The 23,942-nt window shown below is 35.2% G+C and overlaps 1 protein-coding gene across 1 annotated transcript in view; it reads left to right on the forward strand.

Moving 5' to 3' along the window:
• Positions 1-23,625, forward strand: part of EME1B (essential meiotic endonuclease 1B) — a 67,814-nt gene extending 44,189 nt beyond the window's left edge. Inside the window, exons 10-11 of the mRNA XM_089795500.1 lie at positions 22,962-23,076; positions 23,219-23,625. Coding sequence (XP_089651626.1) covers positions 22,962-23,076; positions 23,219-23,392 — 289 coding nt within the window. The 3' untranslated portion in view covers positions 23,393-23,625. The remainder of the gene's footprint in view (positions 1-22,961; positions 23,077-23,218) is intronic.
• Positions 23,626-23,942: the final 317 nt, after the last annotated feature.

Here is a 23,942-nt window from a genome sequence, read left to right on the forward strand (position 1 = left end):
TGAACAATATGTAGATAAAATATAGGTCACTATGAATTATGCAACTTGATTTATGTTCTTGAATATACTAGCCTTCTCTTACTCGACAGGAATCAAGTTATGAGCTATGATTATGATTTATAGTCAATAGATTCTTGTTCCTAAATTAATATTGGATATATTCGGTGAATGAATGGAAAGATTGATTATAATAATCAAATTGTTATGTCAAATCAAATTTTTATGTCAAGTATGACTTCCCCTATTATAATTAGTGATCTGAAATATTGTTTTTTCCTTGATATAGTTTTGGTCATTATATGGAATTTCTAGATGTTAATGGTGACGTGCTTGATATAAGGAATCTCTATTTCAGTCTTTAAACCTCTGCATTATGATTATGTTGGCAAGGAGAATTCTCAATAAGAAGAAATCCAAAAATCCTCAAATACCAATCCGGTTCTCTTGATGACTTCTATAAGGTCTGCAATAGATATGAGGGAGACAAAAATATATCTTGATGATTTCTATAAGGTCTGCAATAGATATGAGGGGGACAAAAATATATATTTTCTCAGATTTCTGTTTGATCTTTCCTTTTAACTGCTTTCTCAGATTAACGCTATTTTGAATGGTCTCTTTCTGTTCTTACTGTTAATTGTATGCCCCAGCTATGCTCTGGTAATTGATTATAATTTATATCTGGTGCGTTATCTCCTAATATGTGGTATTATCTTGAATCTATATCCTTATCCGCTATGATCTGGTATATCTGCAGCTTGTATTAGTCACCGCTTATGATGGATTTGTGTTATTGTTTCTGATTTTGATGTTGAGTCTCTTTGACCAGCGATTTTCTATCTATTCTCGTGCAGCGATGGATTTGTTTTAAAATAGATATATGTGTGTGGTTTTGTTAAAACTTCTCCTTGTGCTGTTTTCGTCTTGTATTCTTGAGATTTCAATATAACTATCCCTGTTGTGCGATTTGCCTGTAGTGTTAGATTTTGTTATGTAAGTCTTGTGGTGTTCAGTGCTGGTTGAATATGGTCCAACTGCTGACTGGTTATCCGATGTCTGTAACTTCGGATTGATCTCCCTGTCGATCCTTCCTCTGTCCTCCCCCCTTTAACTCCTTCCATGAACTCTCCTAAATAGATGCGTTTTGGAGGAGACATGCCTCTTCTTTGATACACTAATTTTAGTCTTCGTTACTACATCTATATGTTATCAGATATGGATGTTTATTATATCTTAAATTATAATATACAATAATATTTATTAAATATATGGTTTTTGTTTCATATTATGATGGTATAGAAATAAAATATTCATATAATTAATTATTGTTTTACTATGTTACTTATAAAATATTATATATCATATACTTTTTTAATATGAATTATTATTTTTATTTCTTTATTAAATTTATCATGTTATTGTATTCATCATATTAATTATATTATAATTATATAATATTAATTATATTATAATTATATAATATTAATTTATTATTATGTTTATAATAATAAATTATAATATAATTTATTATTATATATTCTATTATTAATTTATTTACTATAAAATAAATATAGGGACATGACAGTCCATCCTTCCCAAAATTGCTTGTCCTCAAGCAATGCAATATTCCCTCCTTGTGATTTGATAGTCCTGCAACAACATCAATTTGGGATTAGATGGTTGGAAACATAAATTTCAATATCACAAGATTATACTTTAAATTACTAAGTTCAAATTTAACAAAAGAGGAACTTATCTTAGTGTGTACTTCTCGATCCTTCCTTTACCTTTCTGTGACCCATGACAAGTCTTGATTAGTAATCCTCATAATTATTGGTAGAGACTTTATCCCTTCCAAATTGTTATGGATACCCTCTTTACGATGCATTTGCAAACCTTAGGGGAGACTTTATCCCACCTTAAGCCTCTATGGCTATCCCTTTGGGATTTATCCATCACCAAAATCCTTAGGAAGGAATTTATCTCAACCTAAGGCCTCTATGAGTATCCTTTTGGGAAGTACTCATCTCTACGATCCTCAAGAGAGACTTTATGTCATCCCAGGTCACTAGGGATGGTCGTTTAGGATTATCCCTCTCTATTTAATCCTTAGGAGAAACTTTATCTTGTCCTAAGGCCTCTATGGGTATCCCTTTAGGATTACCCATCTCTATAATCCTTGGGAGAGACTTTATCTCATCCTAGGTCACTAAGGATATCCCTTTAGGAGTATCCCTTTCTATTCAATAGGAGCGACTTTATCTCATTTTGAGGCCTCTAGAAGTGCATGATCTTTCTATAGTTTCATTCAAGGAGTTTTCAAAAAATTTGAGTATAAATACAATTGAATATTTGTATTCATATGCTTATTACAGATTCTCATAATCAATTACTTGTTTTTACTTGTTAATCCAAAAGAAATAGGTACAAATTACTAACTGAAGTGAATAATTTCTTATCCCATTTTATTTTCCCTTCTTCTCTAATATTGATTACTAATTCCATTCAAATTTATACATCAAGTGGAATTTCTTCAAAATACCATTGCTTCTCTCCTTCATTTCATGCTTGGATACTATTCAAATCTCCTGGATCATGTCTTGCTTTCTTATGCGATTCTTCAGTTTCTCTCTCAGATGTTGCTTCTATTCTATTAATTTGATTCCTTTTGCTACACTTGTGACCTGATGCCCATGGTTCTCTACACCTAAAGCATAAGCCTTTCTTCATTACGTCCTCTTTTTGCTTGAGAGCATCCTTTCCTTGGCATTGATGCCCAACACTCCACTTTCCTTTGCAAAAATAACATTCTTTTTCTTTATGATCTTTTCTCGAGTCGTTATTTCTATGTTTTGTCTTTGCTGAAAAATTCTTAGATCTTTCCTTTGAAGGATTTGATTCTACCATTTTTCCTATTCTAATGGCTTCTTCTAAGTTTTGTGGTTCATTTGGTTTAACAGAGTGCCTGGTGGAGTTTTTTAATCCTTCGATAAATATATGAGTTTCTTTTGGAACAGGTCTGGAACCATAACTGATAACTCCTGGAATTTGCGAGCATAGTCTTCCACTGTTCTAGTTTGTCTGAGTTGAGTTAGTTCTTGGAAATACCATTCGATGTCATTATCATCAAATTGTTCATGAGCTTTTGGGAGAATTATTCACAGGATTTTACATCTTTATGCCCCAGTGAGATACGCTCATGGGTCCACCAATCATCTGCTGCTCCCTCTAGATGCACTATAGAAGGCATCTTCTTCCGTCATGGGATTTAGAATAAAAAATGTGTTTAATATTTCTAACCATTAGTGCGGTGTAATCTTTTATGAACCATCAAAATGTGGAAGCTTTATTTTGTTAATTTTATGTTTGAGTTCTTCATTTATATTCCTTCTAGACATCTCCCTTCGTTTATCATCACAATTTTTTCTGAAAAATACCAGCTCTCTAATGTTAGGCTCTAAAGCTGCGTATGCCCTTGCAATTTCTTCAATCCCAGTCACTACTTGTTCTATTCCATCTTCTTCTCTTGGTAGCTCTGCTTTGCGTAAGAATGATGGTTGTGGTATTCCGGTTGTAGAAAACACATTATTATTTTCTGAGTGAGTGGAGCTAGTTTCTCTTGCCTGGTTGGGTTGACCTCTCAAATTGTTGATAGAATTTCCCATATCTTGCAATGCTTGGAGAAGTGCTTGATTTGATTTTTCCATTTGATTCAATATGGTTTGGTTGGTTTGGTTGTTTTGCTCCATATAGGATCTCACCTCATTTGCTAAGTCATTTTTTGTTGTTTTATTTGCCCCTCCTCTTGTAAGTTTCCATAGGCCTTCTCATAGGATGGCAGGATTATGGTTTGATACCACTGTAATGTCCCCTACTTGATTAGGTTTGGAATTAAGAATTATTCCTATGAAGACTTAACAAATGAGAAGCGTACTTCTTCTATGACCTCAATTTTTAATATGAAAATGATATATTTTGGCAAGATAATGTCTTCAGTGAACAATATGTATATAAGATATAGGTAACTGTGAATTATGCAACTTGATTTATGTTCTTGAATATACTAGCCTTCTCTTACTCGACAGGAATCGAGTTATGAGCTATGATTATGATTTATAGTCAATAGATTCTTGTTCCTAAATTAATATTGGATATATTTGGTGAATGAATGGAAAGATTGATTATAATAATCAAATTGTTATGTCAAATCAAATTTTTATGTCAAGTATGACTTCCCCTATTATAATTAGTGATCTGAAATATTGTTTTTTCCTTGATATAGTTTTAGTCACTGATATGGAATTTCTAGATGTCAATGGTGACGTGCTTGATATAAGGAATCTCTATTTCAGTCTTTAAACCTCTGCATTATGATTATGTTGGTGAGGAGAATTCTCAATAAGAAGAAATCTGAATATCCTTAAATACCAATCTGGTTCTCTTGATGATTTCTATAAGGTCTGCAATAGATATGAGGGAGGCAAAATTATATCTTGATGATTTCTATAAGGTCTGCAATAGATATTAGGGGGACAAAAATATATATTTTCTCAGATTTCTGTTTGATCTTTCCTTTTAACTGCTTTCTCAGATTAACGCTATTTTGAACGGTCTCTATCTGTTCTTACTGTTAATTGTATGCCCCAGCTATGCTCTGGTAATTGATTATAATTTATGTGTGGTGCATTATCTCCTAATATGTGGTATTATCTTGAATCTATATCCTTATCCACTATTATCTGGTATATCTGCAGCTTGTATTATTCACTGCTTGTGATGGATTTGTGTTATTGTTTCTGATTTCGATGTTGAGTCTCTTTGACCAGCGATTTCCTATCTATTCTCGTGCAGCGATGGATTTGTTTTCAAATAGATATTTGTGTGTGGTTTTGTTAAAACTTTTCCTTCTGCTGTTTTTGTCTTGTATTCTTGAGTTTTCAATATAACTCTCCTGGTTGTGCGATTTGCCTGTAGCGTTAGATTTCGTTATGTAAGTCTTGTGGTGTTCGGTGCTGGTTGAATATGGTCCAACTGCTGACTGATTATCTGATGCCTGTAACTTCTGATTGACCTCCCTGTCGATCCTTCCATGGACTCTCCTAAATAGATGCATTTTGGAGGAGACACGCCTCTTCTTTGATACATTAATTTTAGTCTTCGTTACTACATCTATATGTTATAATTATCAGATATGGATGATTATTATATCTTAAATTATAATATGCAATAATATTTATTAAATATATGGCTTTTGTTTCATATTATGATGGTATAGAAATAAAATATTCATATAATTAATTATTGTTTTACTATGACTTATAAAATATTATATATCATATTTTTTAATTTGGATTATTATTTAATGTATTATTATTATTTTATTAAATTTATCATGTTATTGTATTCATCATATTAATTATATTATAATCATATAATATATGATATTAATTTATTATTATGTTTATAATAATGAATTATAATATAATTTATTGTTATATATTCTATTATTAATTTATTTACTATAAAATAAATATAGGGACATGACAATTGACCCCAACAAGGTTAGGGTAATCATCGAGATGGAGGCTCCCATGAATGTCATGGGGGTGAAGTCATTTTTGGGTCACATTGGCTACTTTAGGCGATTTATAAAGAACTTTGCCCAAGTATCCTATCCTCTTGACAAGTTGACGCGGAAAGGGGAACCCTGTGTTTGGGGGACAGAGCAAGATACTTGGTTTGCAAAATTGAAGACAAGATTGGTCAGGGCACCAATTTTGACGTATCCTAATTGGGACAAGGAGTCCCACGTGCTTGTGGACACTTCAAATTTTGCAATCGATGCAACTATGGCACAGGGGGGTGATCATGATTTAGACCAACCCATTTATTTCACTAGTAGGTTGTTGTCGAGGGCAAAGAAGAATTACAGTACGACAGAGCGGGAGGCCCTCAGAATGGTCTACGCCATAGAAAAGTTTGGGCATTACTTGTTGGCAATGCCATTTACATTCTACGTGGACCATCAAACGTTGATGTACCTAGTGAATAAACTAGTCATATAGGGAAGGTTGAGCATATTGATGTTGCTAAAGTATTCACCTTCACTATCATTGTACAACTTGGGAAGAGCCATGTAATTGCAGAACAACTCTCTCGGATCAAGTCGAGAGAGCCGCCAGAAGGAGTTAACTATGACTTCCCTAACGCAGACTTATTTCACATTGTCGACTTTTCGGAATGGTATAAGAGCATTAGAAAGTATTTGTCAATCTCATTGTTTCCAAGGAACATGTTACTAGGTGAGCAACGAAAGTTGGTATTGAGGAGCTGAACCTTTCAGTTGATGAATGGGTTGTTATATAAAATGAGACCCAACTGTGTATTGAGGAGATGTGTCATGGAGTTGGAAGTACAGAGCGTTTTGAGAGAGGCACATGAAGGGCCAGCCGAAGGGCATATGGGACTAGATACCACGGCACAAAATGTGCTCCTTGCAGGGTTATGATGGCCTACTCTATGCAATAACACCAAGGAGTGGGTTGTAAGTTGTGATACTTTTCAGAGAGTGAGGAAATCATTGAAGAGGTATTTCATGTCGTTCAACATTTAGCATTCACAAGAACTATTTGAGTGCTAGGGCTTGAATTTTGTTGGACCTCTAAAGGCAAGTAGAGCTCGAAGGTGTCGATATATCATGGTGGCAACTGAGTACTTAATGAAGTGGGTTGAGACACAGGCTTTGCTGAATAACTTGGCTGTGAGTACAACGAAGTTCATTTATGAGTAGATCATTATACGGTATGACATCCCCATCCAATTGACCAGTGACAAAGGTCACTTTGTGAATTTTGTCATAAGGCTGCTCACAACAAAGGTCAAGATCTTTCATTCATTATCAAGTCCATATTACCCTTGAGCTAATGACCAACAACATGATTAACATTAACAACATTTTAGACCACACATAGCATTATTATATAGGAGATGCCTGCGACAATGAGTGTCAAGGAGGGCCTTGTATAGTAGCATAGTAGGATGGAGTCTAGAGAGGGTGACGTGGAGCATTCTATAGCCTTTGCCTAGTCACAGACATAGGAGGAGGTGATAGAGGAGTTAGAGAGGCTCTTGACGTTTGTACATGTAGGATGTACAAAGGAGCTTAGAGTCTGCGATGAGTCTAGGGGGTGGCCTATGACAAAGCCCCTAGCCATGTTGGAGGATTGGGTACTCTGAGAGAGACTAGGAGAGACTCGAGTAGTTGGGTTGGTGAGGGAGATTGAGTAGGCCTTCAAAGAAGGCCACTACACCTTACGACGCTTAGAGCATGTCTCGACCACATGTGAGACAACTAGGATGGAGTTGGCGACTAAGTTATGGATAGTGAAGGGAAACATGGCTTGAGAGACTTTTGGAAGCATGAGCTGCAAAGAGGGCAGCCATGCATACAGAGAGAGAGAGACTTTGTCAGCTCAGCTGGAGGAGGCTAGAGCATATAAGGTTGTGTTCAAGTCATGCATGACGAGTTCTATGGCGAGGCTTGATGCAAGGAGAAGCAGTTGCTAGAGGCAGCGATGATGGTGAAGAGGACAATAGAGAGGAAGATGGTCATAGATCGAGATGTGCAACTTAGAAAACAATAGGTGTACGAGTTGTGGGCTTGCTTATCACCCGCACCACCACCTTCATCTCATTGGTTACCAAAACTATAGATTGGAAATCCAAGAGCTTTGCCAATTCTCTAATAGGATTACTCAATCAGCTTTGGCCAATGAATGAGAATAATCTCCTGATTCAATTCCCCTGCACTTTAGGCTTCACTAAACCCAGGTGAGTAAACCTTCCTTAAACCCTTATGACTTAGTTCAAAGTTTTTCTATAGCGAATTTATACTTCAAGTTTGGCAAAATCTTTAGAAAATAAAAGTTACATGAATGCTTGAAATGATTGAATGTTTGTATAAGATTTTTCAATAATTGAGTAGATTCTTGCAAGAAGGAAATACAGAAAATAATTGCTGACTTCAACTATAAATCCAATGATTGCATTTCAATGATTCCCAAGACCAGTGCCTTGTTTACTCGGGCAATAGAGTCCACTACAATGAAGATTCTTATGTACAACTTTATGAGACAATATACTTTAAAATATCATCAATTATTCCTGTGCTCTAAATGCAGAAGATAAATCACCTATGTAATTCGATGCTAGTCCAAAATGATTCTAACTTCTTTGGTGGGAAGCCCAATTAGACAAGGATGAGAAAACACACATATTTTCACACTTATCCCTGATTATCAATAAAGAATGCTATGACAAATCTAATACATGAGCATTGTGGGAAATAACCCAATAATCACCTTATTATCACAAAGGACAAATCCAAATTGTATTTTATTTTCTTTGCCTTGAATAAACGCAAATAGAGATCTTTTATTACCATAAAATAGAGTATACAAGTCTATGGACAAGCCCTGCCTTCTGATCTGCAATCTTCCTTACAAAATCTGAATACTCTTTTTATAATACTCTTCCAAATTTGTTTTTGATCCTTTTTCTTGTTATCTTATGTCTTCTTTTGAACAATGTAACTTTTATTTATATCTTGTACAATGAAAATTCATCTCACCTTTTGAAGAATAAACTACACTTTCGCATGAATAATCGCACCTCCATTTTAAATAAATTTGCTCCAACATGATCACAGCTTTAAACAGGATTTTAATTACTTAAATCTTTTTAATATTACTTAAACAGGTTTTACCTTTTGTCTATTACTTTCCTCCGTAGGTGTTTAATGCAAATCTTCATATTTGTAATGCTACGACAGATTCACCGGTTCTGTGCCACCCGCAAATATCCTGCTGCGTAGGATGTGCTCCTTCAGTCCTTCAATTCTCCTCTGCATTCTGAATGATATGCTTCTTAACCTCTTCACAGAAGAAGTTTGACAACGCAGGTCTGGGAAGAGCTTTTGATGGACAAGCATCATCAGGACCTGATATAAATAAAAACTGACTTCCTTCTTTTAGTCGGGTTTGTGCCACAATCATTGACCCCAGCTTACCAAACTGTGTTCGCAGTTCTTCCTAGACTTCTTTGTCCTTCTCTGCACAATTATCCCTTCATTCCTGACTGTGTTTGGGGTGAATGATGCGGCAAAAGGCTCTGGATTTTAGAGCGCATTCTTTGCAGTATGTTGAAATTCCCTTTTCAACATGCATATACTGTGCTTGTTAAACCATTTAAAATCTCAAAGGGATCCTTGATTTATATTAAGTGTCGCTTAGCCTTTTCGTTCCTAAGAATCCCTCCAGCTCGAAAAATAAAGTTATGCTAAACTGCTTTCACTTGCAATCCACAAAATGCGAAGATAACAAGTGTGTGCTCCATACTCACAGAGGTTTGTTCCTAAGGTCAACCACAGGCCATCATTTCTTCCTTTGAATGCTAAGTGTTATGTTTGCTATCCATGAACTGGGATAATCATGCTTTTGACCCTTCATTGTGACGCCTCTGATTTTCGGTGCCTTTCTCTATTTTATGGCATAACTGCCCGTCTTTGAACATAGAACATCTCTATTTGGGAACTGGTCGAATGTAAAAGGTAAGCCATACTATACAGCATGGAGAGGATGCAAATGCCATCTTTCTCTGTTTGTAAAAATGAAGACGCTGCCAATTTGAAATGTCCTGGGCATATTTATCTCATTGTTAAATCTTAGACATCAGGCTCCGATGTTATGCACCATCACAAATATCCATATAGAAAAAATGTTTTGAATGAAATAAGATCAATGCTAGGGCTCCTTGTCAGCTTTGCTAATGTGTCCATTCTATCTTTGCAATATTCCCCAAAAGGAGAGCTGTTGACTGAAAGCAGCATTTCAACTGGTTTAGGAAGCTTGTGGGTTTTAGGGGTGATTCCAATACTCGAGCTTGTTTTGCCATCCTCATTAGGAGTCCGAAATGAACTTTCCCCATCAACTATTTTGATTTCAGATTCTCTTCAAAAGCCAAATTGGAAACATGAATGCCAAATTGGTAAAGTGAAAACCAACAGGTGTTGGCATCACTACAGTTTGGTCATCAGCAGAAACTGATTGCTGTTCTAATGTACCCTGACCCTTAGTGACTTCTGCCATTCTTCCTCACCAACATGACTTCCGTCCACATCATAGTTTTGAGTCTTTCTTTCAAACTCAACTGTCCCCTCTGAGTTCTTGATTGCAACAGTGTTTGGGCAATATTCTTTCAGGAACTGTAGAAATGGCATAAAGTTGCTTGTTTGAAAACATTGAGCGTGCCACTCTCAATTGAGTAACCACATGCTCCCTCTGTGCATCACAAATTGCCTGGATGGCAACAATTTGACATTCAACTTCACAGTGATTTAACTCCAATAGTTGCTTTTGATATGTCAATTCATTAGAGTTACCATCGTTCTCGCCTATTTTTTTATTTTCTATAACTGGATATGCTTCCTTTTTCAACCTCCTTGGTCTACCCATGTTTACCTGCTTTTGATCTTTGAGGCCCTTATTGTGAGTGTCACTATATGGATTTTCATCATTTTTTCAGAGAGGGTGATTGGTCCTTTGCTGCAGTTTGTCTCCCTCTTTTGACCCCTTTCTTTCCCATTGGTTTTGCTGGCATGGCTTGTGACTGCCGTCACCATGAAGCCATTGTAATAAATTGGCTTGTTGATTATCCCTCAGATTCGCAATGGCCATTTGAGGTGCCTTTGGCATAAACCTGTGACAAGTTCGACCTCCCAGCTCTTTGTACTGTTGTATCTGCGGCTGCAACTGCAAATGATGACCAGCTAAATTGCCTGCTGATCCCAATGATGAAAACTTTTCCTTCAGAACAGCACCTTGATATTGATAATGGTTATGCTTATAATCTTGCCCTTACTTGTGAAAGCCCTTTTAACAACAATGACAATAGTTGCAGCATGAATCTCCATTATTTCTCAAATGGAGGCCCTAAATTTTTGCAAAACATTAGGGCTCCATCACATCCACCGCTACCACATTAGGGGTGCACTCTCAGCCTCCTCCATCCTGATTTTCTTTCCTCTTTTGTACAGTGTAGTTGGGTTGTGGGTTTTAACATCATTCCATTTTGATTGTATGTCGTGAGGAAACTACTTCCTTTTTGAGGGGGATGATGTTGTCGGGTATAATGCTATGTGTGGTCTAATGTTGTTAATGTTAATCATGTCGCTAGTCATTAGCGTGGCTGAGGCGTAGGTAGTTATGGTCTCGACGGTTCATGTTGCACCCCCTCAGAGGTTATGTGTACACTCCCTCGAATGGAAGGGGGCTTCAATATTATCATTGGTATCATTGTTGTTGTGCTTATCACTTGATGTAAACCTTGACTAAATATTAATAGAATATATGGTGGTTCTCTGATGTTGCCTTGCATTTACTTATATTTGTTATAACTCTTATTCAGTAGCATGCATTAAACTATAACTTAGACAGTAAACACAAAGCATCATTTTTTCGGAAAAAAATGATTAAAACTGTGAAATTATATCCCACGCAAATTTCACGAATTATAGAAACCAAAAATCATTTTTGAGGAGAAAAATCAACCAAACCTAACACATTTTTTGAGGTGAAAAATTAATCAAAACCAAAATAAGCAGAGATACGGATCAAAGAATATGAACTCTGGTTTTTAGGAAGACAGTCAAACCTAAATGAATATTTATAAGGATAAAAATTATGAAAACCCATCAGATAATTTTTGAGGAAAACATCATTAAAAACCCTCCCATAAGGGATTTGTACCCAGACCGAGTGCTACTCTAATACCATGGAATTATTAAAAATGGAATAAACGTAAAATGCAGAACAATATTGGATTAACAATGAACTCTTAAACATCATTTACAGATGCTAATTATAGCGTAGTCTAAAAATAGATTTAATTGAGAAAAACTGAAAAGAAAGTCTAAATGACCATTAACCAAGGTTCTACAAAGACAAGTTAAATTTAGTGAGAACCTAAGATACTAAAATATTTTTAATTTTTTTGCAAGTAAGCTAAAGTAGGACACAGTGTAACATGGTATAGATATATCAAAGCTTATAAATCAAAGGATCCTCTTTTTGGGTTGTACAGTTGGTTGTTGCAGAACATCAAGCAGTTTTTGTAATTGCTCAACTCATAGTTTAAAAACTCAGTGAGGTAAAACATGCTTGTGAGTTGCCAAAAAACTTGCCACGATTTTGAGCCAATAACTGTGCTGACAATGGCTAATGGTAGTCAAATGAAGAAGAATCCTAAAATTACCTCAATATTTGGAATTTATCCTTCATGCTTTCAACCGATGCCAATATACATTGACAAGATTATGTTCAGTTTCAGGTGATCTTGACTGATTCCGAGTGTGAAATATTACATCAAATTTATTGAAGCTCTTTTGAACTGTATTTGTAAGGTTTGTTGCTTCGCTGAGGAATAAATTACATTATTGAAATTGCTTCTGCAATTGCACTTTTCTATGCTCACCTTTTTGTTATTACCCACTGTTTGACAGCATTGCAAGGAATGAACTTTTTCGGACCATGTTTGTTGAGTTTGCAAAATTGCAAGTAAACTCAAGTAGAACATACTGTAATGTACTATAGATATATCAAGGTTTATAAATTAAAGGATTCTCTTTTTGGGTTGTATGGTTGGTTTTTGCAGAACATCAAGCAGTATTTGTAATTGTTCAACTCATAGTTCAGAATTCAGTGAGGCAAAACATGCTAGTGTGCTGCCAGAAAACTTGCCGAATTTGGCATGATTTTGAGCCAATAACTGTGCTGACAATGGCTAATGGTAGTGAAATGAAGAAAAATCCTAAAATCACCTCAATTTTTGAAATTTATCCTTCACGCTTTCAACCTGTGTCTATATACGTTGGCAAGATTATGTTCAATTTCAGGCGAATTTGACTGATTGTGAGTGTGAAACGATTGATCAAATCTGAAATATATATATATATATATATATATATTTTATATATTCCAATTTCACCTGTATAGAATTCTGCTGGAGATATGCAACTCTATATTTTAATGGAGCTTGAGATGACGTGAGACTAAGGTTTCACCTCGCTTCCAATGAGACGAGGAAAGTGAAAATGAGTAGACAACTGAGGCAATGCAGATGTTATGAACTCTCTTGTAGAGTTAAAGATTGATGTTAAGGACCCTTGCATTGGCCAACAAATACAAGGCTCTTCCACAAGAAGTTCTTTATTTCTCACTATAGTTGTGGTGCACAACCTTTGCTGAAAGGTAGTGCATTAAACAGACAGAAGAATACAGGGGAGGTTGGCATGTACTGATTATTGGTCTATTAGACATCCGTTAGTGTTGCAAGGAGCCTCTATTGGGAGTTGTTAGTCAATGCATTCAATGCATTAGGAAAAGGGTTCAAGATATTGAGCCTATATGATTTGAGTGGGCCCTTGGTGTAGGACAACTTGAGGTACATTGAAGTCAAAGTGGAAGAATGCTTTGGTGCTAAAATGATGGCCCTATTTTGCTTGAAGGGTGGACCAGAGGCATGGCTCACACTCAGTCAATTGAGCTTTCCAGAGAAGTAAAAAATGCTGAGACCTTTTGCGGTATTTTGCATGAGATGGTAATAGAGGTTCGTGGGGAGAATGCAATTTTTGACAAACAATGCTGGAGCATATGGGGGTGGGGGGATGTGTACCCATTGCACTGATTTTCTTCTTGGAGATATAGGCATGCATGGACCTCTGTATACATGGGATGTGTACCCATTGCACTGAGTTTTTGGGATGGGTACACATGAGACTATTTGAATTGAGACAACATACTGTTTTATGGAGTTTTTATGTTGCCCATTGCACTGATTTTCTTCTTGGAGGTATAGGAAAACTTTTTTGTGTCCGAACCATGCAAGAAGAGGTAAGAAACATTACATAACACATCTTCAGCTTATCTTAGGTTCTTAATTTTGATGATAAAGCACACAAATAGAAATGTGTTTGTACGGTTGGGAGTGACACAATTTGCCACCAACTTCACGAAGATCTCTGCAGTGAATGTTCATGAGTGCTAGGTGGTTGGACTCTCCTCCCAAGGAACACTGAAGGAATTGTCTTGAAAACCATTTTTGATGATTGTTTTGCCAAGATAATAGATGAAGACCTCAAGGTAACTCTAAAGTTTGAAGTAATTGTTCTAACCTAAAAAATAATCAACTTGTTATTCCATAACCAATTTTTCTGATTTTCATTTACCATTTTTATTGTCATTCAGGTCAAATCTCAAAATTTTTCATATGCTGTTTTGCTTTAGGTTTTAGAACATTTGTTTAGGGTTCTATGGTTGGTGCGTGGAAGCAAAATTCCATAGTTCTCTATATGAGGTCATTGACATTTCTAGGGAGGCCATCTGACATTTTTATGTTTCAGACAAAACAAAACATGAAGCCATTTGGTGCATTAATTGTTGGAGGTGGAAGATTAACCTCCACCAAAACATTCATTCTGCTGTCTATTTACTTGAATCTGTTTTTTTCCCTTTCTTTAGGCCTGAGGACGATATAATAGGTCTTAACTCAAGCACAAAGTGTATGATATTTAATGAAGGTATTGTCTAGAGGGATGAGCTGCAAATTTACAAGTTCTCAGAGAGGAAGTTGTTCTCTTCTCTATAGAGCATTTGAAGAGAACGGTTCAATAACTTGTAACTTGGTGGTGTAAATACTAAATACATATACTGGTGGGATTCAAAACCTTACAACCCTTCATTGCGAATGTCATTTTCACAAAAATATTACTATTAAATTAGGATTGGAATTTCTAAGTGGGGTTATGTAAAGGTTTTCTAGATCTGCTGCAAATGTAATAGCACTGCCATAATGTTTGGTATGTGTTTTCCAAATGGCAGCCATCTCTTTAATATAGGATATAGTATGGATAGACATGTCTTTTCACAAGACATGTCTATTCATTAGAATGTAATTAATATAATAACAAATAAATATCTCATATATTTAATATATAAATATATATATAATATCTTACACACACACACACACACATGCCCTCTAGTTTATCCAACTAAAGCTATCAAATATTAACACTCCCTCTTAGCTTAGAGAGGATAAACAAGATTCATACACAATATGAATAACATATTACCTCAACGTAAATAAAGGTTTCTAGAATGTCAACTCATATGACATTTGATCGATGCTACAAACATCAACACTCCCTCTTAACTAGGGAAGATAAACGGTATAATCATATTATATATCTTGTGATCACATAACACATGATATGAAGTATCATATAACATATAATAACCAATTTTACATATCAGCTAACTCGTGATATGAGGAATCACCTAACATGTGATACCCAATTTTACGTATCACCTAATTCATGATATGAGGAATCACTTAACAAGTGATACCTAGTTTTACATATCACCTAACTCGTGATATGAGGAATCGCTTAACAAGTGATAACTAGTTTTAGATATCATCTCAATATGATATCAGAGATATGGTTTGACCAAGAATATCAAGTCTCATGATATTCACCATAACTCAAATTGTTCAAAGGCAATGTGCACTTACCATAGGAACATTCATAATCTATAGCGATCGATTTCAGCCAACATACGATGTCTATCATGATAGAAGATTAAGTTATTGTAAGATTTTCATCTTTCAATAACATCAACAAATGCAAGTGATAATCATTTTGAAGTCATCACTTCCTCATGATTTACACAGGGCCCATAAGGCATTAAAATGATATCATTAGTATAATAATCAATTAAATCAAGTTTACCTCATAAGTGTTTCACCTTCAATAGTGAAACTCTCTCTCAATCACTATGATTGAGATGTCACAAGATGACTGACCCCATCTGCTCCCTCTGAAGCTCGAGTTCATTGACATTTAGACCTCTGAAGATGCCAGACTCCCTCTGGATCTGAATTCCATATTTTTTTGCCCTTGTCTTTCAAATATTTCCATTCATAAGGTGAGCCCATATAGGAAATATAACGCATGAATCAATTTTCATCCTTCATTCCACCTTAAATACATATATGTGGGACCTAATGCTTCTTATGCTCATAGGACCTGCTTCCTTACAACTTGTTTCTTGTATTCTGATCTCATATTCTCTTCATGGTTTACTCCCTTTGAATCAAATAAGATCAAAATCACCAAAAAAGGACCAAATCACATCCTCTATCTCGTTCCCTCTCTTTCAAGGTTACCCATAATAAAATGTCAAGCTCCCTCTAAATCTCAATCTCCCTTTTTTTGCTGCAAGAACATTCTCAGAGGAAAAGATCAAGGTACATGGCTTTTATAAAAATAAGAAAGAGAGAGAGAGAGAGAGAGAGAGAGAGAGAGAGAGAGAGAGAGAGAGACTACAATAATAAATAGTTTGCATAATGACATAAAATCATTTCAATAACATAGATAAAGATGTAATTTAACTATATACTTTGAATTTTGAATGCATATATGCATGTATTTAATACACTAATTAATAAATTATATATCTTTAATCTATGGCTTCACATATTATTAGTTTATATATTTATATAATCACCATATATTTTTCCAGCTATACTATCTCATATAACATAACTACAAAATAATGTTTAATAATGAAACATATCTAGTTTATATATATACACATTGAACATATATGCATATATACATTCCATCTTCTATGTATATTCTTTAATTTTAATATAATATTACCACATAAAAAAATTTAATGTGATATATATATATATATATATATATATATATATATATATATATATATATATATATATATATATATATATATATATATATATATATATATATATAACCTTTTCATAAAGTAAAGCTACTTTCAAATAATAATTTTGCATACCTCATTTTACCTTGTACAATCATGGTCTTTGTGCTTGAACTAAATCCCTTTGAAGTTGGTTGACTACTATATGGAAGCGGTCAATACTTGTTTAATTTTTGATCCTTACTTCCTTCTAGTTCCTTCTTACATATGAACTTGAGTGCGAGCTGTGATGTTATTAATATTCCTTGATGGGTCCACCTTCTACATGGCCACATAGGGATTGTGCGGATTCACCTTCTGTGTGGCCACCAATGAACCGTGCCAAGACCTTTTAATCTTCCTTATGCACCCTCTGTGCAAAGTATGGTTGCATGGGATCCATGGTATGCATTGCTTTGAAAACATGAAGTCTGCTCGAAAGTGAAGAGTAGTGATAAGACCCCATCGTGAGCCCACCAAACAATGTAACGAGATCGTGGAGGGAGATTTTGATTTTCTCAATCTGCTGACCTTTTGAAGGGTTGCAAGTCCTGTTGAAATTGTTTCAAGCTAGGTCAACACTAAAGAAATATTCAAGCCGTAAATAGAATGTATCGACAATATTCATGCCAACTATTTATTTGCGGCGATAATGTATTGTTTGATCCCCTGGCCTCTTTGTGAGCAAGATTTCTTCTATTATGTGTATTAGCAGGCACACCCCTACATAGGACATTATAATATCTGTATCGACTTTCATTCCAAAATTAAGGAATCAATGACATTGATGACATCGTCTTAATTTGTTTAGGGCTTCCTTGAACCAGGATTCTATATCAGATTTAGTCCCGTGATGTTATTCCTATTTGCCCTTCAATCAACATGGCAACGGATCCTTTTGTATGCAGGCAACAACTTCCCATGTGAGACTTTCTCTCCAATGACAACGCCAACATCTCAACTTGGCCTAACAATATTTTTGAGCATCCAATCGGGCAAAGGAGATAAATCAACTAGAGTAGAGACTGGCATCCGAGATTCATCCACAACAATAGACATCTCGAGCATGTAGGCCAAGTAATTTGAAGGAATATTCCCCCGTCTAATTTACTCAAACTCATATAGACTAGACAGATTGTACTTACATATCCCTGATTCAACTTGCGTATATTGATCTAGGAAAATCTTCACCCGACATCGACCATCTTTCTCGTAGGTGCCTTTATGAACGCTTCTGTACATATGACTTTCAATCACGTCAGACCATTGTATATCGCTTCTATCTTTTGTTTAATTGCTTTTATATATCGAATATCTCCTCATTCTCTCTTACATTTGCAACCTGGCTCTGATACCATGTTAAGGTTTTCCAGATCTGTAGCAAATGTAATAGCACTGCCATAATGTTTGATATTTGTTTTCCAAATGACAGCCATCTCTCTAATATAGGATATAGTATGGATAGACATTTCTTTTCACAGGATATGTATTTAATATAATAACAAATAAATATCTCATATATTTAATATATTAATATATATTATATCTTACACTTATATATAATATATATATATATTTGCCCTATAGTTTATCCAACTAAAGCTATCAAATATTAAGTTATTAACAGGTTATGAGAGACTCCTAGGCATCCTTGGAATGGTTAGGAGATTCCGGGAGCCCCTGTGACATTCTCGTCTTTGATGTCTTGGTGGCAACTAGATGACCGTGGTGCTGTGGTAGGGGGACTTCCCCCTCATGTCCCTTCGTCCTGAAAGCATCCTCATCCCAAAAACTCGAGGGTTTTGGGGGTGGGGGATGTGTACCCATGGAAGGGTGAGGCATACATGAAAGGCAAAGCATCGATAAGGGTTGCATTGGACGATTCTAACATGCATGAGGATTATATTATTCTTCAACAAGAATTACTCTCAAGTTCACATAGAACTTGATTTAGGGAAGGCATCCGTAAAATATAAATATGGATATATTTTTTGTATTCAAATTGATATGACACTATTTATGTGCATGTAATCTGTTTTTTTGATCTATGACTGAAGGAGCAATTGCTTATGGGTTTCCATAATTCAATTTAATGCTTTGTTGTTTAAGATTATTATATAAATACATGTCAATGTATTTTTTTTCATTTTTGCCTTGGTCCAAGCTCCAGTCAAAGTTCAGCTCTGCCAAGTCTGGAATTTTAGAATCATGGCTGAGCTTATAATTGGCCAGATATAGCAGCATAGGCATATGCAAAAGTAAAAGCATCACCAGGGCTGTCATTGGATGCTTATAAGTTCTTATGATTCAGTTTTATATTTATCTTATAAGATTATTACAAATATGGGTTTCTTAATGTTTGAATTTTTTTTTCTTGTCCTGAGTCCCAGTTATATTTTTAGGTCTGCTGAGTCTGGAGTCATTGAATTATGGCCCAGCTTATAGTAGGCGAAATTTTATTGTATTGAATTCCCTTTAACAAAACATTTGCAATGTTTTTGATATTTAGTCAATTTAGAACATTAGATAACGTTTATTCATTGTCACAGATAGCTTAACATTTTATCTCATTTAAATAGTTAGTTTCTGTGACATGGTTGTATTTCCACACATGCATGCAGAGCTGTGATACCAAATTTGACAATAGTCTTGCTGCACTTTCCTCACATTTCTAACATTGATAATAACTTGGGAATGGATTTTTCGGAAGTTTTCGGTTTAAGGCCAAAGTGGGCAAATATAAAACTATTCATAAGACTTTCATTAATGTAATTGAGGATACAAAGTATTTAAGCTGTTTTTTTGGTATTTTGTTGTGCAGTTCCTTATCTTCATGTAGAACTTAATCTTGCAATTGTGCATAAGATCTAGTGAATCATGAAGTGTTCTATGGAAAGAGTGAATGACAGGTACACACGTTAGAAACTATTAAAAATGCATAAAAGAAATCCAATAACTTTGTAATGTGGCTTTCTGCTTGACAAATTTGAAGGCAACAATATTTTTAGAGGTGATGGTAGCTGATTCAGATTCTGATCATGGCAATCTTTTTCTTTTCTCAAAAGATAATTTTAATTTCTTTGATTGGTCAATAGCCTATTCCTGAGGCGATTGCCGTGCTTTGCTGTGCTTTGGCATTAATGTGATGTAAAGTGAGATACCTGAAAATTTGTATTTTGAGTGTTTGTGTATCTATTTTGACCTACTTTTGGCGAGCCTATGGAAAATTTCACATTATCTTTCATGGAAAGAGTTGCATGTGATATTTGTTTTCCAGAGGTTTGTCGTGATGCCTTTCTTTTAACATGTGATATTTGTTTTCCTAAGGTTTGTTGTGATGCCTTTCTTTTAACAAAGTCAATCCTTGTCAATGGCAATTATAGTCAAGTATTCTCAATGCAATTTTGCTTGACAACAATGATTTGAGGATATGCTTGTACAGACTTGTTGGGCAGTTGCCACTAATACTGAGGTGGTTCCAATTGAAATTGGAGGTTATTGTGTGTGGCCATCATATTTTTGATCTGATTCAACAACATTTCACAAAATTTGTATTGTTGGAATAGTGCCTGAAAGTTTAGCTGTAAAAAGATGCGTAAGGAGTAAGTACAAAAACTGTAAATGAAACTTTGCCATACTACGAAAAGTTTAAACTTAAAAAAAACTAAAAATGATTGCCTTTAAAATTTGAACATTAACAATGGTGGCCAGAGTTTTAGAACTTTAGGAGTGAACCAAGCATAAGTATAATTGCAAATGAATCTTTGACATGCTAAGTGAAGTTTAAAGTAATATACATTAAAAGCATGGCAATGATTGCACTAACAATAAGAATGGTGGGTAGAGTTTTTGGGTCAAGGGCTAGTGTGGAGTTTGAGGCAGAGATCCTAATGGGGTCAAGGGACAATGCCCTTTGTGGGGGTATGGGTACAGAGCCCCTAGCCTTGTGGTGTCCAAGACCTCAAAAACATTCATTACGAATGCCATTTTAATCAACTTTTCACTATATTTTTATTTAGCGTTGGAGTCTCTAATTAAGGGCTATGGGCGACTCAGATGTCACAGTGATGGTTAGAGGACTCCTTGAAACCCTCATGACATCCTGCCATCCTCAACATCTTAGTGATGTCTTGATGGTGGTGGCAGTGTGACAGGGGGATGTTTCCCCTGAGTCCCTCCATCTCGGAAATGTCCCCACCCAAAAACACGGGCTGAGGGGAGGAATGTATCTACATGGAACAGTGAGGCATATATGAAAGGCAAAGCATCAAAATGGGCTGCCTTGGATGATTGTAATGTGTAGGAAGATGATATTGTTTTTGCCAAGATCACACAAAAGCTTAGAAACTTGAGTTAGGGGAGGCATTCCTTGTATATAAATATGGATTTTAATTTGGACTTGTTTTGATGTGACTGTGTGTGCATGTAACCTGCTTGTTGATCTATAAATGAAGGAAAATTTGCTTATGGTTTGTGATTATTTAGTTTGATGTTTTTTAAAGAGTACTATACAAAATATTCAAATTTTTTTTTTCTGAATTTTTGTCATGGTCTAAGCCCCAGTCAAAGTTTAGGACTGCTGAGTACCGAATTTGAATTTTGGCTAAGCTTATGCTTGGCTAAATATAGCAGCATTGGCATATTAAAAAAGCAAAGCATCACTAGGAGCTTCATTGGATGCTTACGAGTTCTCACAATTCAGTTTTATGCTTGTCTTTTAAAATTGTTACAAATATGTGTTCATCATGTTTGATTTTTTTCACTAGTTCCAGGCCCCTCTTAAAGTCTGCTGAGGCCGGAGTTTTTAAACCATGGCCCAGGCCCCAGTTTATGATTGGCCAAATTTTGTCCTATTTAAATCGCTTTGGTTGCAATTTTATTGATATTCAGTCAATTTTAAACTCTTTAACATTAGATAATATCTTATCCCATGGATATAGTTAGTTTCTGTGACATGATTGTATTTCCACACATGTATGCAGAGCTGTGGTATCAGATCTGACAATAGTTTTGCTGCACTTTCCTCAAGTTTTGAACATTGAGAATGATTTGGGATTGGATTTTTTCTGAATTTTTTGGTTTGAGGCCAATGTGGGAAAAGATAAAAAGTTAAAACTACTCCAGAGTCGAGATACTTTATTAATGTACTCGAGGGAGATACAACGTATTTAAGCTGCTTTTTTGGTATTTTGTTCTTTAGCTCTCTCTCCTATAGAACTCAATGTAGCACGAGATTCAAGTGGATCATGAAATGCTATGTGGAAAGAGTGAATGTCAAGTACACACCTTGATAATGTGGATTTCTGATTGACAAAATTAAAAGCAAAAAAGACTCAGAGATAAAGTAGTTGATTCATATCTCCAACCATGGTGTCATAACCCTCTATTCATTGAAATACTTTCTGTGAAATATGGAAATTAATGGCACATTTAAAAAGAAAACATTTCTTTTTACTCAAAAGGTAATTGTAATTTCTTTGATTGGTCTTGCCTATTTCTGAGACAATAAATGTGTTTTGGCATTAATGTAATGTAATGTAAAATATCTGATGATTTGTTTCTCTTGAGTGTTTGTATAACTATCTTTGACCTCTTTTTAGTGATGCTAAGTAAATTTTCATGTTTAACGGATAAGATTTGCATGTGATCTTTGTTTTACCGAGGTTGGTTCTGATGTCTTTATTTTAACAAAGTCAACCCTTGTCAATGGCAATAATAGTCAATTATTCTTAATGCCATTTGCATGACAAAAATGATTTGAGGATATGCCTTCTATTCCAGTTCAGCAGTTGCCCCTAATACTGAGGTGGTTCCAGTTGAAAGTGGAGGTTACTGTATGCCGCTATCATATTTTGATTTTGATTCAGTGGAGTGCCATCACTTATATTCACATTATGCTTTGTTCCCTGTTCTTGTCTGCGCTCTTTGTTCTTGTTTTTTCTGTGCTTGGGATACATCTATCTAGCAATGAATTCACCTGTTTCTTTTAGTCAAAACATTGCTGTTGTTGTCTGTTATCAAATTGGCTATTGACAAGTCATATGAACTTTTTTGCAGCATACACAAGTTAAGTGAATTGATGGAACCAATCACAATTTCTTCTATACCTTTTGTTTGCAGGTTGAAAGCATTGGTTGCGATTCCAAAACTTCCACCTAAATGTGCAGTGGCCATTGCAAAGAAGTACCCAACCATGCGGTCTCTTCTTAATGTTTACCTAGATCCTGAAAGAACAGTAAGTATATAAACAGGGTAGTACATTCTAAGTTGACATTAAATTTTTGAACCGTTAGTTGCTTGATTTTCCAGTGAAATTGCTTATTGGATCTTTATGGTTTATTATATTTCTAAAATGGTTTTTGACTTTGAGAGAGAAGGTGCATGAGAAAGAGTTCCTGCTGCAAGACATTGTCACTGAAGGGTTGCTTGGAGGTGGTGGCAGGCGTTTGGGACCTGTTTGTTCAAAGAGAGTTTACAGAATACTTATGGCTCAGAGTGGAAATCTGAAGACAGACGATGTTGAGGAAGGAGCAGACTTGTTTGAAACATAACATTGCAAGTGATAGCCCTCTCTGTACACTAACATGTATAATATATATAATCATTAGTGTATCATTAGTATTCATCCTTTCATGTTCAATGGTTCCATTACAAGAGCACTAGAGATTAAATCTATAATTATTTCGTCTGATATATAGCAGTTTCTGAAACCTATATATAACGATCCTGTCTTACATTTCCAATATGTATATGTATGATAAGTCTTTATCCTTCTCTTATTCAATAGTTCTGTTACAGGAGCACAAATAGATGAAATCTATAATATTTAGTCTGACGTGTAGAAGATTTTAAAACCTAAATATGATGATATTACCAGGAAATTACGATAATTTCCAGCTTAAAATTATTTCCTCTTTACCAGGAATTATTATAATGTCTGTCAATTACAAGAGCTCATCATGTTTTGCAGTGTGAGTTTGGCCTTTCCTTTGAAGGGCTCCTCGCCTCTTTGCTATGTATTCTGTCTTTTTAGTCAGCATCAGGTAAGGGTCAGACCCCTTGTTAGGCTGCTTAAACTAATAAAAAACTCTACACCAGATT

This window comes from Cupressus sempervirens, chromosome 8, assembly GCF_028749045.1.
Source record: "Cupressus sempervirens isolate cs-2001-9-10 chromosome 8, ASM2874904v1, whole genome shotgun sequence".
In the NCBI taxonomy this organism is placed as follows: Eukaryota; Viridiplantae; Streptophyta; class Pinopsida; order Cupressales; family Cupressaceae; genus Cupressus; species Cupressus sempervirens.